The sequence below is a fragment of the Hermetia illucens genome, chromosome 3 (genome assembly GCF_905115235.1).
Source record: "Hermetia illucens chromosome 3, iHerIll2.2.curated.20191125, whole genome shotgun sequence".
Taxonomy (NCBI): domain Eukaryota; kingdom Metazoa; phylum Arthropoda; class Insecta; order Diptera; family Stratiomyidae; genus Hermetia; species Hermetia illucens.
This window is the reverse complement of record NC_051851.1, coordinates 122915713-122934929: the sequence shown is the minus strand read 5'-3', so window position 1 is coordinate 122934929 and position 19217 is coordinate 122915713. Positions and strand designations below refer to the sequence as shown.

The 19217-nt window shown below is 42.9% G+C and overlaps 1 protein-coding gene across 1 annotated transcript in view; it reads left to right on the top strand.

Moving 5' to 3' along the window:
• Positions 1 to 19217, top strand: part of LOC119651240 (lachesin-like) — a 248053-nt gene that overhangs the window by 202132 nt on the left and 26704 nt on the right. The window contains exons 4-7 of the mRNA XM_038054719.1: positions 177 to 338; positions 420 to 548; positions 829 to 979; positions 18664 to 18806. Coding sequence (XP_037910647.1) covers positions 177 to 338; positions 420 to 548; positions 829 to 979; positions 18664 to 18806 — 585 coding nt within the window. The remainder of the gene's footprint in view (positions 1 to 176; positions 339 to 419; positions 549 to 828; positions 980 to 18663; positions 18807 to 19217) is intronic.

Sequence of the window (19217 nt, the reverse complement as noted above, 5' to 3'; positions counted from 1 at the left end):
TATACGGTGCCTACTGATATATACGATTTTTCCCAAAAATTGCCAAACTTCATCTCACTTATTCTCTTCTTGTGATTCCTTTCCATTTCCAAATTCCATTATTCTTTCATTTTTTGTAGAATTCATTAAATTTAAACGAAAAATCCATAAATATTTTTTCTTTCTATTCGATGTAGTTCCACCCAACATAGACGACTCTTTAACGTCGAGCGATGTGATAGTGCGTGAAGGTTCTAATGTAACGCTGAGGTGTCGTGCGTCAGGAAGCCCTACGCCGTCCATCAAATGGAAACGAGATGATGGCAGCAAAATTTCGATTCGAAAGGATGTCACAGAAGGTACGTGTAAATATGATCTGACATGAAACAGATACGTGGTTAACCACATATTATAATCCTCTCGATGCATACATGATACAGTGACGGAATGGGAAGGCGAAAGCTTGGAACTTTATAGGATTTCAAGGACAGGAATGGGTGCCTATTTATGTATTGCATCAAATGGTGTGCCACCAAGTGTCTCGAAACGTATTAAAGTCAGCGTGGATTGTAAGTAGTGTTGCATGTGTTATCCTTAAGTTTCATCTTTTCGCCTAGTTATTTTTCCCTAGCACTGCTCAAATGACGATACTTATCCTTTGAGAGAAATATCCTAGCAAGTCCTGGTATTTTGATGCCATTCCAATTATCCTACAAATTTGCAGTCAGTAATTGCAACTTCAATTTAAACCCTTATACATATTCCATATGCATGTACTATCCCTGCTGAACTTTATATGGCCTTTATGCTATGATATTTTAAACTAATCCTTGTGGAAATTTTCAACAGTTGCTCCTATGGTATGGATACCGCACCAGCTTGTAGGCGTTCCCATGAACTATAACGTTACCCTAGAATGTTTCATTGAGGCGCATCCTACATCCCTCAATTACTGGACTCGAGAAAATGACCAAATGATTTCGGAGTCGACCAAGTACAAGTAAGTCAACTGGAGACAAAATCCTAGTTGTTAGAAGAGATGATTCCTTGCGTGTCATATGTATCTTCTAGATAATAATTGCCATCTAAATAATTTCTCAACACAGAATGCAAAGAAATTAAAACATGTCTCAGAGTTGCCGACAGTGTTTGGAGTTGAATCTATTTCTATTCGATTTCCCGCATTAAAAAGAATTTATTTTTATTAACGTGTGTATTTGTGATATCAAATGAAAGGTCATGGTTAGTATTTTACGAAATTGGAGTTGGGTTTGTAGGGTTTTGGAGGAGGGACAATTATAAATGAAGACCAATTTACGAAAACTATACAACATAAAATCTGAAAATCAAGGTGTAGCTCCTATATAATATTTAGACTCGAAAATACTCTGCAAACTGATATCTGCCCAAACAAAGTTGATAATAGTATATAAACATCTTTTTAACGTTTTCTGTAAAACAAAACCTTGTTAGAATCGATTTGATGTCTGTCTGTCACGAAATTGGTGAGAAAGTATGACCTGTGAATCTCTTCACATGTAGCAAGTGGTGCCATTTTGTGTTGAGTATGAGGGGAAAGAGGGGCTGTAAATTTTTTCACAGAATATGGTCATTTGAGGTTTCATATGAAAGGGTTCGATTAGTACTTTCCGAAACTGGTATTATTTCTAATATTGAGTGAAACGTAGGGGAGTGAGTTTTCCAAAATGTGTACCAGAAAAAGTCAAACAGGTCATGTTGTCAGAACCTATCCAGCTGAAAAATCTCAAAAAATTCACAATGGTGCATCTATACGAAATCTACACCTCAAAATACCTCCCATTCCAATATCTGCTAAAATAAAGTTAACAATGGCATATTGCAATATTTTAGAAATTTACTCGAAAACCCCCTTTAATTTCATCCCCAGCATCGGTATAAGGGATAATATAAAGCAAAACTTTCAATGAACTCCAACTTTACTAATAACTTATAGAAGGTCAAAGCTTTGCATTTCATGATGGGCATTCTGCATGATCAACTCGTAGAAGTGGCATGAATTGTCCCCCAAAGATCGTTTAATTTGGCCCCACAAGGCAGCTTTGCGAAGTTGCTGGTCTATGGTAATAAGCTGGAATGGACCGTTGCCCTCAGAGTCAACATAGCCCAGTCGTTTCCAAATTCTGCGGGATCTTTATCTTTCACCTAATTGATCCCACCCTTCCAATAAACTTTCTTTCAAAAAGTCCACAATAATGGGAGGTGATGAGTCGGCGAGTCTCCCGCGCCTAAAAACGGGACACATTGTACCAACTGGTCCTCCAGGTTGGGGGTTGGGTAGGGCTGACAACCCTACACGGAAAACAACCTGTTACGAAGCCACAACAGGAGCCTCGGATAGGACGGATGTTAAAACGACGGACCCGGCAACGACAAAGGAACAACGATTTGCGCATTTTCTCATGGAACGTGCGCTCCCTGTACAGAGATGAAGCTGATAAGCAGCTAGCCGATACCCTGTCCCAATATAGGGCTGATGTAACAGCGTTGCAAGAGATGCGATGGACAGGGACCGGTTTCCTGGAGAAGAGCCACTACACCATATATTATAGCGGCCATCCAGTAAACCATGTGCTCGGAGTAGGTTTCATAGTCAGCCAAAAAATGAAACCTGCTGTTATCGGCTTTGAAAGTATAAGCGAACGGCTATGCACTCTGCGCTTGCGAGGCAAGTTTAGAAATATAAGCCTCATAAACGTTCACGCCCCTACAGAGGAGACTGCAGAGTCGGAGAAGGATACCTTCTACGAGGCAGTAGAAAGAGCCCTCGAAGCCTGTCCCAGATATGATATCAAAATCATACTTGGGGATTTTAACAGCCAAGTAGGGAAGGAGCCCGTATTCAGGCGATACGTTGGCTCCCATAGCTTACACGAAAAAACAAATGATAACGGACTGCGGACTATTCAATTAGCAGGGTCACACGAAATGGTTGTTGGAAGTACCTGGTTTGCGCGGAAAGCGGTCCACAAACATACGTGGGCCTCTCCAGACGGGACCACTTTCAACCAAATTGACCACGTGTTGATCGAACGCCGCCACCTCTCAGCCTTGATGAATGTCAGAACATATAGGGGGGCCAATATAGACTCGGATCACTATCTCGTTGGCATGGTGCTCCGAGCTCGAATAACAATACCACCTAGAATCCCCTCTGACAATCAGGTGAGAGTGAACACTGAAGCCATCCACAACACAACCCTCCGCGACACCTATAAGAGGGAAATGGATGCCGCAATAACCGCAGTCAATAGAGGACCTGGAGATGAAGCATCAACTAATGATCTTCACAACCACCTGAAGAACGTTATCATGGATACGGCCACAAATATACTTGGCCCCAGCCGCAAAAGGAGTCGGAACGGCTGGTTTGACGATGAATGTAAGCTAGCAACGGAACGGAAGAATGCCGCATACCGAGTAATGTTGCATTCTCAAAGAACGCGGGCACGCGCAGAGACTTATCACGAACTCCGTCGAGCGGAGAAGCGACTTCACAGACGGAAAAAGGAAGCCTGGGAGAACCAACAAGTCTGTGAACTAGAAAAGTACAGGGAGCAACCGCACCAGGCGCGCAAGTTTTACCAACAAGTCAGCAGGATGAAGCCTTATACACCTCGATGCTCATCCTGCCGAGACAAAGAGGGAAATCTGATTTCCGACAGAATGGGCATATTAGAGCGATGGGTTGAGTACTTTGATGAGCTACTGAACAACCAGAACATCGGCGAGTTGGAGGTCCCGCCAACTGAAGACGACGGACAAATACTGCCACCACCAAGTTTAGGAGAAACAGTCCGTGCAATTCATCGGCTAAAAAATCATAAGTCGCCAGGAGCCGATGGAATTACAGCCGAATTGGTTAAATATGGAGGCGACCAGTTACACCAAGTGGTTCATCAACTTGTGCTCAAGGTATGGGACAGCGAATCAATGCCTGACGATTGGCAACGAGGCATTATCTGTCTCATACATAAAAAGGGAGATATCACACAGTGCAGCAATTATAGAGGTATCACGTTGCTGAGTACCATCTATAAGATATTCTCCACTATCTTGCTAGGCCGGATAGCCCCATACGCCCAGAACATCATTGGCCCATACCAAAGAGGCTTCACTCCAGGCAAATCAGCAACAGATCAGATTTTCTCTCTGCGGCAGGCGATGGAAAAACTGTTGGAATATGGACAACAGTTGCACCATCTGTTCATCGACTTTAAAGCCGCCTATGATAGCATAGCCAGGGTAAAACTGTACACGGCCATGAGAGAATTCGGTATCCCGACGAAATTAATAAGACTGACTAGGCTGACCCTGACCAATGTGCGAGGCCAGATAAAAGCAGCAGGATCACTCTCAAGACCATTCGACATCAACAACGGTCTACGACAAGGGGATGCGCTATCATGCGTCCTCTTTAACCTGGCCCTCGAGAAGGTGATCCGTGATGCTGAGGTGAATGCAAGAGGTACGATCCTCTTCAAGTCCACCCAACTACTGGCCTATGCTGACGATATCGACATCATGGGAAGAACCACCCGAGACGTTCAAACTGCCTTCATCCAGATCGAGCAGGCGGCGCGAGATCTTGGGCTGCACATCAATGAAGGCAAGACAAAATACATGGTGGCAACGTCAGCACCAAAGACGAATCAACCAACAACATCAAACCGCACTGGTCAAACACAAGCACGAACAAGAATAAGGATAGGGGAATACAACTTTGAGACCGTTGACAATTTCTCCTATCTAGGGTCGAAAATCACAACCGATAACAACTACGATGATGAAATCCGCGCACGGTTGTTGTCAGCCAACAGAGCCTACTTCAGCTTACAAAGACTGTTCCGCTCGAAACGTCTCACCATAGGGTCAAAGCTCTTACTGTACAAGACTATGATCTTGCCAGTCCTCATGTATTCCTCGGAAACTTGGGTTCTTAGCAAGAAAAATTGCGAACTCTTGGCCGCGTTCGAGAGAAGAATCCTCCGAAGAATTTTTGGCCCCCTACATGAGGATGGACGATTCCGTAGCCTACACAATGACGAAATCTATGAGCGATACCATGACCGTCCGGTTGTGGATAAAATCCGGCTCAATAGGTTACGGTGGGCGGGTCACTTAATCCGTATGGATGAAGATGATCCCACCCGGAAAGTCTATAAGGGCAGACCCTGCCTAAGATGGAGCGATGGCGTGGGCCAGGACGCCAGACAGCTTTTAGGGATATCGAATTGGTGGACCTCGGCGCAAAACCGGGATGTCTGGAGTTCCTTATTAAGGCAGGCCTAGACCGGATACCGGTTGTTGCGCCGTTGATGATGATGATGATGATGATGATGAGTCGGCCTTCGTTCGAAGAAAGCAACGCACACATTTCCCCCAACAATAGTTTTCAAAGTATTGCTGCCCCTGAGGCAGTAGGATAGACTGCAAAATGTCATTGATGTAAAGATTTGTACCGATAGTGACACCCTTTTCTACGATTACCAAAGTGATTTTACCTTTTGTGACCACACGAAGGCAAACCATGACGCTGGTCAGCTTTATGTGTTCTTAAGATAATTCTTCCTTGATCATCTGCATCTGAAAAGGAACTAGCGATCATTCTGTAATTTTGAAGATTATGATTTTGTGACGCAGGTTCCACCTATTTCGTTTCCTGATTGCATTATTGATCCTCGTTTTTTGAACGAGCAGTTCAGATTTTCATTTTCTAAAATAATTACTGTAGTTATCCCGCTCTTAAAAACATTTGATAGAGCGCCAAACCAATTGACTATTTACCGCGAGCAATTTACATATTAGATGTATAAATTAACTTTAAGGATTTTACGATAGATGGCGTTTATATTATCCTGCAACAACTTCATATAAAGCGTCATCATCCGACTTCAGATCTCAGTGCATTCTATTGCGTTGTGCTTTAAACACGTCAAATTTAGTGCCAATGAAACGTAATTTGTGGCAAGCTTTCCGTTTTCTTTTAATTGAAAGAGAAAAGCAGCGGAAAGATATCGAGTGCTGTGCAAAGTTTATGGGGAACATTTTCCATCGCAACAAACGTGTTAGTACAGGTTTTGATGCTTCAAAAATGGCGAATTGGACGTCGCACACAAAGAACGCCCGGGACACCCAAAAATGTTGCAAGACACTGAACTGCAAGGACTGTTGGATGAAGATTCTTGCCAAACTCAACAAAAGCTTGCGAACCATACGAACTGAAGCCGAGAGACGTGGAAAAGCTGTTTCAACGGGGAAAAAAGGACTTTCTACATATCATGGTCATAGGGAACGAAAAGTGAAAGAAATCATATCATCACCCCTGAGACGTCGAATATTCACGGATCGAAGTTCATGTTCTACATTTTGTGGGATCAGAAGGGCGTCGTGTACTACAAGCTCAATCTGAGCGAAACTATCACGGCGGAGCGTTACCAACAACAATTTATGAATTTGAGTTGAGCGGCCAGAATATCTCAAAAGACATAACAAAGTAATTTTCTAAAATAGCAATAATCGGGCACATGTTAAAAGCCTGGAAAAGGAACGTTTTGAAAGCATTAAACCGATGCGTGCTACCCCACCCACCATGCAGCCCAGACATTGCTCTTTCGGATTACCACCTTTGCCGATAAATGAGTTATGGCCTGGCTCATTAAAACTTTCGACCTAACGAGGGAACCTTCTATACCAATTTGCTGCAGTTAGCCGAAACATGATTATTTTTTTAAATTATTTCTATCTGTATCTGTAAAGTTCCAAGTGCTTAGTCGCTATATGGTTGTTAGCTGCTTTCTGCTGTGATTTTTAACTTGACCAATTCTAACAGTTCTCCCTTCATTTGCCTGAACTGTGTAATTTCCACTTTGGAACCTATTCAACAGGTCGTTGATTTGTCATCCGGTTGGAAACCTTCCATCTGCTGTCTAACCTCTTCAGTCCGCCCACGACGAATCAATTACTGGAGCACCGGTTCTGACTCTTCCAGTATACGCTGTTGACAAAGATTCTCATAGAACTGATGCCATACCCAAGTTCCGTGCTCGCCCACAGCATATCAAAGCGCCTTGGATCAAAGCACTATACCTGGGAGTTTAGCTATTACTAAGGAGACCATTCTGTTGCCTTAAGCAGTGCCACTTCCATAATTGTCTTTTTTTTGTGACATTGGATCATCGATTTCCAAGTGGAGGGTTAACTACAGACCAATAAATTAACTTTCCCAAGCAGCATCTGTGTGTGGCGTCTGCATAGTTCTTTATTTCAATTTGCTCTACGCTATCAGTTCAGCAGCTTTAAATGTTGACAACATATTATCCTACTGTTACGTCCACGTCTAATTCACATTTGCGCAACGTGGTGTCTGCTAAAGAATAGTTTGCCTGAACAACTCAGCTTTGTTAAATGTAGACCGGGGTACCTGCTAGCTCCGTTTGCTCTTACTAAATTATCGAAGGACAACATTCCTGGTGGAATTATAGACCCATTCAAAATCGCTTGTAAACAAAATTTGAAGGGATTGAACCATCTGTCGTTTTGACGCCCCGGTCTTTTCATTAAGGGTTTGTGGCGGGAAACTCATCCTGAAAATGTTTGGAAGAATCGCTGCATTCAGCATCATACTTAACATCTTTCTCTTTATACTACCTACATGTGAAAGACCTCAGAAACAAGCTTCTGGACTTTAGATTATCTCTCGGCTCTAATGATTGATATGAAATTTGGTGAGGAGGTGGAAACTATGAACGCCCATACATACACATCGAGTTCTACGGTGAGTTTAACGGGAGGTGCTCATACATCTCATACATGCAAAAGCGGAGTGTGAATTTTTTTTCACCGAATATAATCATGGAAGGGCTCGATTAACACTTTTTGAAGCCGGACTTAGTTATGACATTTGTTTGAAAGGTAGGGAATGCGAGGGATCGAAAGCGATCATTTGTTTAACGGATCCTTTCTGAGAAACTATCCAACGGGAAAAAAATCATAAAGCTCCTCTATATGGTTTCCAGGCCTTGAAATACTCTTCCTATCGATAACTACCCAGATTAAGCCGGCAATAGTACAGTACTACGGATTGGCGGCCAGAGGGTAGTATAGGTTCCAGGGCGAAACGTGGATTGGCACCCACGATGGAGCATGAAACCTGGCAACCTGGGATTAACCAACAGCGACAGCTGCACTACCAAACCCTATCTAGTTCTATAGTTCTGCACTGAAATATATTTACATAAGAAACAAACAAAACCTTTCATACCTGAGGCATAGCGCTTACTGTTTCCGTCTTGTTTCTTATTATTCAAATTATCTCCTTACGTGTTCGTTGCTATGAGTCCCTCATTGTCATAATTCAATATCTCCGTTACCCTTTCTATCAATTATAACAAGTCGGAATACCGAAACCTCGCGCTTCGGGTAAAGGTTTTGTGTTCACCTTATGTAAGAAACTTCAATGCACATTTTCCTATCTGTACATAGCTACAAATCCCACATATTCCTTCATCATTCATTCATTCTTTTCCAAATTTCAAGATATACGTACATATTACAGCTATAGATATTATGCTCACCCTAAACTAATATTTCCGAATACTGTACATATATATGCACGTACATAAATTGATCGTAACCATATTTCCGATTTACTTCATGCACAAAAGCATACATATGTACATATTATATATAGTACGCATTTAATATGCCCCTGGTTTAATGTACAAATATCTCTATCTGGATTAGACACTACCCGCAAATTTCAATAGCACACATATACAATATACCTACATATACACATCTCTGTTTGGAGTAGTTGATCTTCATGTATGAATGACTAAGAAACCAAAACAAAATAATTCTTTGGGACCCCATTCATATGAACTTACTTCGTTGTGGTATTGACGAATTGACATGGGATGATGATATCATACACGTTGTAAAATGCACGAAATTCACAAAAAAATGGCAAAGTTTCACCCTCTATAACTTTGTTAATAATAATTGGAATTTTTTCAAACTTGGCCAAATTGTGCCTTATGTTATCCTTTACACCAAATGTTGTGCTTCTGGGATGGACATAAGGGGGGAAATATACTGTTATTAACTTCATTTGTACAGATATCGGAACGGGATGTATTATGAGGCATAAATTTCGTAGAGATGCAGCACTGTGATTTTTTTCGGATTTTTCGGTTGGATAGGTTCTGAGAACGAGACCTGTTACACTTTTTGATGGTCATATTTTACGCCCTCACTCTCCTATGTTTCACCCGAGACCAGTTTCGAAAAGTGCTAATTGAGCCCTTTTATTTGATACCCCCCCCAACACAAAATGGTGTCACTTGCTGCAGGTAAAGGGAACAGCAGATCACATGTTCTTACCAATTTTAGTGACAATCGGTCTAACCGTTTCCGAATAAATCGGGTGTGACAGACAGACATCGACTTGATCCTAATAAGGTTTTGTTTCACACAAAACCTTAACAAGAGCTTGTCCAAAGATACTTTTCCGGATATGTCGAAGGAAATTCGTGTTATCCTCTTGGACAAAAAAGTGATACTGCGCTGATCAAAAACTACTCCTCAATATCCATCCTTTCCTCCAGCTCCAAAACTTTTGAAAGGTATTTAAAAGACTGCTTTTCGTCTCGTTTCAGCTACCTCATTGGTTTTAACCCGGTCTCTGTTAATGTTTTTGGGGTTCCATTTCGGGAGATCTTGTACTACTGAAAGTCTGCCTGGCCCAGAATATCATGTGACTATAACGGCTTGCAGCATGGTTCTCTGACTTCATCCCTAGTCAATCATAAAACTAGAGTTATTAGCGCGTTGTAATACGAGTTTTTCCGTTTATGGTAGAACAAATAAATAAATAAATTCCCCATCCATCTTCTTACGTGAAGAATGCGAATACTTACACAAGCCTTAACAGCCTGCTACTAGTTTGCCGAGAAAGTTAAAGTTCTCATGTGTAGCTCAACTCCCGTGAGTAACTAGATTAGAAAATACGGAATGCACTAGATGAGTCAGACGTCAATTATCAGGAGGGAGAAAACTCAATTACAGATTATGCTAAGCAGTGTATTCCACATTAGTAAAAAAACTGAAGGAGCTAGAATAGTAAAAATCTAACTAGCAAAATCATCATCATCATCAACGGCGCAACAACCGGTATCCGGTCTAGGCCTGCCTTAATAAGGAACTCCAGACATCCCGGTTTTGCGCCGAGGTCCACCAATTCGATATCCCTAAAAATTTTCTCTCTACGGCAAGCGATGAAAAAACTGTTGGAATATGGACATCAGTTGCACCATCTATTCATCGACTTTAAAGCCACCTATGATAGCAAAGCCTACCCTGGCTGTACACGGCCATAAGAGAATTCGGTATCCCGACGAAATTGATAAGACTGACTAGGCTGACCCTGACCAATGTGCGAGGCCAGATAAGAGCAGCAGGATCACTCTCAAGACCATTCGACATCAATAACGGTCTACGACAAGGGGATGCCCTATCATGCGTACGCTTTAACCTGGCCCTCGAGAAAGTGATCCGTGATGCTGAGGTAAATGCAAGGGGTACGATCCTCTTTAAGTCCACCTAATTACTGGCCTATGCTCACGATATCTACAGGATGGGAAGAACGACCCGAGACGTACAAACTATTTTCATCCAGATCGAGCAGGCAGCAATTGAGGCAAGAAGAGATATATGCTGGCAACCACTGGTCAAACGGGAGGAATAAACATAGGAGACTACAACTTTGAGACCGTTGATAATTTCTCCTATTAAGGTTCGAAAATCGCAATCGAGAGCCGCTATGATGATGAAATCGACGCACGGTTGTTGGCAGCCAACAGAGCCTATTTCAGCTTACAAAAACTGTTCCGCTCGAAACGTCTCACCATAGGGTCAAACCTTTTACGGTACAAGACAATGATCTTGCCAGTCAGCATGTATTCCTCGGAAACTTAGGTTCTTAGGAAGAAGAATTACGAACTCTTGGCCGCGTTCGAGAGAAGAATCTTCCATAACCGTGGGGTTGTGGATAAAATCCGGCTCAATAGGTTACGGTGAGCAGCATGGCTCCGACCTTATCGAGAAATCAGCAAGTATTCCTGACGACTCGGACTAATTAAGTTACGTCCCGGAGCTGCGCATCTCCAGGACATAAGCAAATTAGTCCAAGTCAACCAAATTCGTGTCAGCACCGTAAATATTGTTCCAATTATTGGAAAGACGGAGGAACTCGCGATGCCAAAAGCTATGACGCAGACAATATGGCGTTGGCATTACCATCTCTTAGGATTTCCGTGATACCATTAAAGAATTCGAATGATTTGATGGCCGGCACACCACAAACAGGTCGATCCGATGCCGAGAAAGATGGTGACCGCCGGGATGACCAAGGCTGGCAGGCAGTATATAATCCGACATGCTGGCCTTTGGAATGGCGATGTATAAATGAACGTTCGTGAAAAGAAACGCTCCTATCATAAGTTTGTCGATGATAAAACGCTGACCAATTGGCAAATTTACAACAATCGGGAATCAAAGAAAGCGATCACTGTCACCCGAAGGGTCCATTACAAAGATCTCTACGATGAATTGGCCACTTGGAATGGGGAGAGAGATCTGTATCGAATTGTCAAAAGTAAAGCACACAAAATATCGAACACTTCCCTTGGGTTAAGGACAAGAACGATACGTTGCTTATCGATCGATGAGCCGTGACGGATAGATGGCGAGAATTTCAACGGAAAACTTTGTTCATTCTCCACTGCCGCAAGCACTGCCGATATTTGGAGCAATTCTACCCTTTAGGGTGGAACAACATCTGTCTCGCAAGAGAGCACTACAGTCAATATGGAAAAAGACAGGTATTCGAGCAAAGCCCGATCTGGTTGTTGTCCGATAATATGAAGATGCAAAATAACCGTGAATCAGGTCGGATTTGTCAAGAACTGCGCAATATATGCTTCGCTATTATTCAAGGCGAAATTCCGTGAGAAGCATTGCTTTCTTTATACTGCATTTCTCGATCTAGAGAAGGCGTTTGATCGTGTGCCACATGAACTTATCTGGTATGCTCTGCGGCAACAGCTAGTATGAGAATAACTCGTACGCTGGTTTAAATTGCCCTACCATAATCTGAAAAGTAAAGTTCAAAATGTAGTGAGTATATCAAGAGCGCTTCGTGTCTCCATCGGCGTCCATTAAGGAAGCGCCCATGCACTATTCCTTCTTGTTCTTATTATGGACACTGCCAAGCGATACTGCAAAGACTATACGACTCATTACCTCTGAATGATGTGACTTTGCAAGTTGAGAATTGCAGAAATTTGGTTATAAAATCGACATGCTTCCCACAAAATTGCATTCACAAAAGGGATATGGGTGCCCGCAGATGATATTACCTTCAACCATATAGACTACGTTTTCATCACCAAAAAGTAATCCAGTATCTTCGACGTAAGATCATATCGAGTACCAAACTGTGACTCCGACACTTTGCAAAGGTGGGAACTGGAAGAACGGTTAGGTCCCATGCTCCAGAATCTCATGGGCAAGCCTATAGATGATACCTGATATGACCTAAAACGGAGAAATTATTGGTTTGATGATGAATGCCACGAAGCGCTTGACAAGGAGAAACGAAGTATATATACAACATACACAAGGAAACACAAGGACGAAGAGAGAAAACTAAACTAAGTCCCCGTGCAGACTCTGATCACCCTTTGGAGCATTCGCCTACTACATTACGGCTAGCAAATCCACATACCATCATTATGGAGGTTTTCCTCTTACAGTTGGTTTCGGTTTGGCCAACAGGGTGGTTACTCCGTCTTCCTCACCGCCACCTCTCAGCACGCACCAAAACTTACAATAATTATGGTCGAGCATAATGGGAACATTGAACCGCCAACATCGGAAGAAATAAAGTCAGCAATTAGCCAAAAAAATGAGGTGCTGGGCACAGCTGATATCTCCGATAAACTCATCAAATTAGGCGGACCATGGGCCACGGCATCTATCCATAATATGGTTCTCTCCATCTGGAACGATGAACACATTCCGCAACAGTAGTCAAACACTGCGACATTATTGAGAGTAAAGTTTGGAAAGTCTTCGTTTACAAGACAAAAGAAACCCTGAAATTTCTCATTGGTGTTTGAAAAATAGTTACCTAGGATCTTGATTTTACAAGTGCTGAAATGAATGGGCTGAGGAAAACTTAAAAAAATGTTGTGGAATAACTTAAGTTAAAACGATTCAGTGCTACTTAGCCATCCTAAAGGAAATTGTCACGGACAATTTGTGGAGGTGCTAACTAACAAATAAGAGAAAAATATAGTATGTAAAGTGAAACACGTAACAGTTGACCACACCAAAAAAACGTATGCATAAATTGTCAAGTAATGCTAGCTCGTTGGATCATTTGGTGATATTCAGTAGGATTCGCAGAGACGGAATTTATCTTCTTCTTTGGAATATAACAGCAAAAATCACATATTGCCGATCGTATCACTACTTAAAAATTTTAAATTTTTCTGGAGGAAAGTTATATTGAATTTTAGATAAATTTCTTTTGATTTGAGGACTTCCTTTTTCTTTCTCTTTGGTTCTCTTCTCTCTTCTTATGAAGAGATCTGACGATGCCAAGGCAGCGTGGGACCCCGAGGCGAGAGAAACATCGCTCCTTCGATCGCGGCACTCGAGTTCAAAATTTCACGGCTCCACGCGCGAGCCGTTTTTTCATTTCCAGGTGCAGCTTGCGTGATGACATGTCGGTAGGCTCGCACGAAATACAGTGTTTGTGAATTTTCAGGATCCGACGACGACCCACAAATCGGAAAGGACACGCAAATTTCTGCATAATGGGACGTGAGGGATCGAATTGCTCAAAGGACCCCTCACATTCCCAGGCTGGCTAGCACAGAGGCAAATCCTCGAGTGGAGGGACGTGAGGAGAAGACGGCGAATAGCGAATCAGACATACACGTTTTGGGGCACACATTTTGAGCAATCACTCCCCTACGTTTCTCCCAGTTTCAAAGAAAAATATCAGTTTAGAAAAATACTAATGGAGCCCTTTAATATTAATACGCCACACGACCATATTCTGTGAAAAAATGTATACCCTCTTTTTACATGTATGGGGAGCTCCCCTTAAACCCAGCGTAAAATGATGCCACCCGTTATATGTGAAGGGATTAAGAGACCACACTTTCTCACCAAACTTTGTGATAATTGGTTTAACCATTTCTGAGTAAATCGGGTGTGATAGATAGATATGGGATCGATTCTAACAAGGTTTTGTTTTACACCAAACCTTAAAAACAACCAATGGCTTCACATGGTAGTGGAGACAAATACGAGTATGTTGCGTTGGGTTAATGGCGTAACATGTCACGATGACGTCTGAAATGATAGCATTCTCGACCGATATGGAGTAGTACCAATCGTGGCAAAATTTGGAGAGAGTCGTTTTCGATGGAATGGGCTCGTAATGAGAACTCACTAGTCAAGATTGGTTTCAACGTCGAAGTCGAGATAGGACGCGACCAAAAGGCCTCCTGAAACAATGTTGGCTTCCTACGCTGGCGATAAATACAAGAAAACTCCTCTTCTGGACGGGCTGCTGGCTGACGAAGAGAAGACCTTGAGCATATATCCAATAATCCAGAAAAATGACGCCGAAATATGGCTGGCTTGTTATCTATAGCGAATCAAAGCCTTTACCTTCAAACTGACTAAACTGACAAACTATGAGTTTGAGCTTCAACTTCAACAGCTACCGAACATCTTAACAACATTGGTGTAGGAATTACAAATTTTCGAGGGACAGCGTCTACTTTCGGAGCTAATGCAATTCCCGCAGAACAGGACACACAACATGTAGTTGAACGATAAAGACATGCTCGATCCCATTAAAACTGCCTTCCATTAGGAAAGGCCAAAAGGAAGCCTGGAAGAACCAATAGGTCTGTGAGTTAGAACAGTACAGAGAGCAGCAGCACCAGGCGCGCAAGTTTTACCAACAAGCCAACAGGATGAAGCCTTATACACCTCGATGCTCATCCTTCCGAGACAAAGAGGGAAATCTGATTTCCGACAGCATGGGCATGTTGGAGTAATGGGTTGAGTACTTTGAAGAGCTACTGAACAACCAGAACCAGGACACACCAAGTATAGAAGAAACAGCCCTCAATTCATCGGCTAGAAAATCATAAATCGCCAGCAGCCAATGGAATTGCAGCCGAATTACTTAAATGTGGAGGCGACCAGTTACACCAAGTGGTTGATTAACTGGTGCTCAAGGTATGGGACAGCGAATCAATGTTTGACGATTGGCAACGAGGCATTATCTCTCTCATACATAAAAAGGGCGACATCACAGAGTGCAGCAATTATAGAGGTATCACGTTGCCGAGTACCATCTATAAGATATTCTCCGCTATCTTGCTAGGTCGGATAGCCCCATACGCCTAGAACATCATTGGCCCATACCAAAGAGGCTTCATTCCAGGCAAATCAGGAAAAGATCAGATTTTCTCTCTGCGGCACGCGATGGAAAAACTGTTGGAATATGGACATCAGTTGCACCATCTACTCATCGACTTTAAAGCCGCCTATGATAGCAAAGGCTACCCTGGCTGTACACGTAACTGTACACGGCCATAAGAGAATTCGGTATCCTGACGAAATTGATAAGACTGACTAGGCTGACCCTGATCAATGTGCGAGGCCCGATAAGAGCAGCAGGATCACTCTCAAGACCATTCGATATCAACAACGGTCTACGACAAGGGGATGCCCTATCATGCGTACGGTTTAACCTGGCCCTCGAGAAAGGGATCCGTGATGTTGAGGTAAATGCAAGGGGTACGATCCTCTTTAAATCCACCTAACTACTGGCCTATGCTGACGATATCGACAGCATGGGAAGAACGACCCGAGACGTACAAACTATTTTCATCCAATTGAGACAAGACGAAATATATGCTGGCAACGTCAGCACCAAAAACCAACTAACCAACAAGACCAAACCGCAGTAGTCAAACGGGAAGAATAAATATAGGAGACTACAACTTTGAGACCGTTGATAATTTCTAATATTTAGGGTCGAAAATCACAATCGAGAGCAGCTACGATGATGAAATCCGCGCACGGTTGTTGGCAGCCAACACAGCCTATTTCAGCTTACAAAAACTGTTCCGCTCGAAACGTCTCACCATAGGGTCAAAGCTCTTACGGTAGAAGACAATGATCTTGCCAGTCATCATGTATTCCTCGAAAGCTTGGGTTCTTAGCAAGAAGAATTGCGAACTCCTGGCCGCGTTCGAGAGAAGAATCCTCCGGAAAATTTTCGGCCTCCTACATGAGGATGAACGATTCCGTAGCCTACATAATGACGAAATCTATGAGCGATAGATACCATGAGCGTGAAGTTGTGGATAAAATCCGGCTCAATAGTCTATAAGTGCAATATCTATGGTAGAAAAACGAGACGAGACAGACCCTGCCTGAGATGGAGCGATGGCGTAGGTCAGGACGCCAGACAGCTTTTAGGGATATCGAATCGGTGGACCTCGGCACAAAACCGGGATGTCTGGAGTTCCTTATAAAGGCAGGCCTAGACCGGATACCGGTTGTTGCGCCGTTGATGATGATGATGGCCGAAATATTTTTTTTTGCTTGGGGGAATAGTCCATATCCGCACTGCTACCACTCACAGAGGTCAGTAGAGCATTCAACCCCTTCCATTCATTCATCCGCTTTCACAACTCCGCAGTCAGCCAGATCTTATGACGCCTCCTCGGAACGTGGCCGACGACCAGTGCGGCCCAATGTTCTTTGATATCCACAAGTGCGTTATCCAGTAGATTTACCGTTCGATCAACGAGATAACTTTCCCCCAATCGAGCGACAGCTCGGTCATACAAGTGGTTGATGCTGATCTTAGAAGATCACAGCTCCTCAATCTGGCGGCAAGTGGCGAACGTAACTTAAGTGACCATCAGATGGTAATTCCTCTTTTGTTACGCACGTCCAAAAGACAACTCCTAAATCGACTGCTGATCACGAAGTGGCCGATGTGTTTGCTCGCACTGCGTCGGCCAATTGAAATCCAATTGACCCAATGTGCTCGAACAGTGTGCCACCAAAGACGAGGCGGTGCAAGTTGCAGAAATTCACGAACCTCCGCACCATGACCGTTACGGTCATCAGGACCGTGTTTCCCCATCATGTGTCCGAGATGAGTATTGCCAGATCCCACCTTGGCATTCAGATCACTCATCACGATCACAATGTCACTTTTAGGAAGCTTTAATTCCTTGTAGAAAGCGTCCTTCCTCACTACATCGGAAATCTCCGTTGGTGCGTAGCATTGTACAATTGAAATGCGGCTTAACTTGGGCCGGAATCATAGAAGTCTATCAGAAACCGGCTACGTAGTCGTCAAAAGCAACCTGACACCGGATTCGCATCTGCTACCACTAGGCTTACCAGAGTACTGTCGCAAGAGGGAGGGGACTATTCTTTAGAGTCCCATTTTACTTTACTTAGGCCCAAATTGTCCAGTTTATATCGCTTGAATTCGGAGGACTCTCGCTACCGTTGTCGAGGAGCCTGCGCATATTCCAGAAAGCAATCATTGTCCGTGAACGACAGCCAAAGGTCGTTGTTGTGCGTTGACGTTTTTGACGTTTCGGTGGCAGAAGAGTTTCAAAATTTGCAGGTTGCTAGCCCACAAGTTTCTACCCCTTTTAGTCAGCTCTTACGAAACAGGGAAGACTTTGAATGTATTCTTAAGCCTCAACTCATAGGACTAAGAAAAAAATAGCTGGTATGCGCTGTTCTACTGGCAACGTTAATTTGCTACCACAGACTGAACCACTTCTAACTCATATTGCGGAAATACAGTGCTGGCTTTCAAATGACATCATTTGGAGTGATGAATTTTGTAAAATATGTTAACTTCACATCTTGTCGATGTGAAAAAGCGAACGCATCATCAGATTGATACACTTCTTGTTTTACCTGAAAAAATCTGCAATATTTGGAAATATACACAGGCAGAACAAGATCTACCTATGAATTAGCCGCTATTTAGAAAAAAACCCGGAAATGTCATAGATGCGCACTATGTATACGTAGAATAGAGTATTTTTTATATGCACAAGTCTACCACATGCTGGTGGTCAGACGTATTTTATTTTATTTTGGCCGTTGCAAATAATTTTTAATGTTTACAACATTCATATTCATGTTCGGCGTTTTTGTGGACATTATGGTTTGCAAATAGTAAAAGTGTGGCTGTTAATTTGTCCCAATGAACCAAAAGTAGTAATTCAATGTGGCGTGCCTTATCAGCATACTACCATAAAAATTGATTTCCATTCAGCGATTGGTAACTCTGATTCATGTATTGTTAAACTGCTCCTGCCCTACAAATCCTTCAGCTGCACAACCCTTGCAAAGTGCATTGTTCGCGCGATGTGGGTCTGGGAGCTTTTTAAGGCGATTAGCAGTGAATGATAATGTTCTTATTCAACTTTGAACTTACCTTGTTATTCTGTTGTTCTGTTATTCTACTTCCCGTCCTTAATCTTTTTTTCGCATCTTTCCATACAGAACGGAAACAATCCCTGGCACGCCTTCGTATAAGGCCACGATGCGACTAACGATCTCGAACGTCGAGAAAAGCGATTACGGCAGTTACAAGTGTGTCGCCAAAAATCCTCGCGGTGAAACTGATGGCACCATTAAGCTGTACAGTAAGTATCCTCTTCCATACTTTGATTTAATCTGTATTTGTTTTTGTTTTCGTTAAGACCCGGTCAAATAGCTGCCATTACCTATCGCGTCCTTATGCGTCGTCTGAGCCAAAGAGGACTATTGGCCAGTATGGTATCCACTTCACTTCACACCCGACTGGAAGGAAGCAGTGCGGACAAGGTGTTGAATGCTCTGCACAAAAACATCCTGTACATGTCGTTTCCATTGTCGTCACGGTCGGAAAGGATGAAGTGTACTTCCCAGTATGGGAAAATCATGTCTGATATGTCGCAGCAGTTGTTCTCCGCTCCGCTGAATTATTATGGCATTTATGGCCGATGCAATGTCCTTTTGATGGGATGACCACCGTTTCATTTATTTATCTGCAGTAAAAAGGATTATCGAAGCAT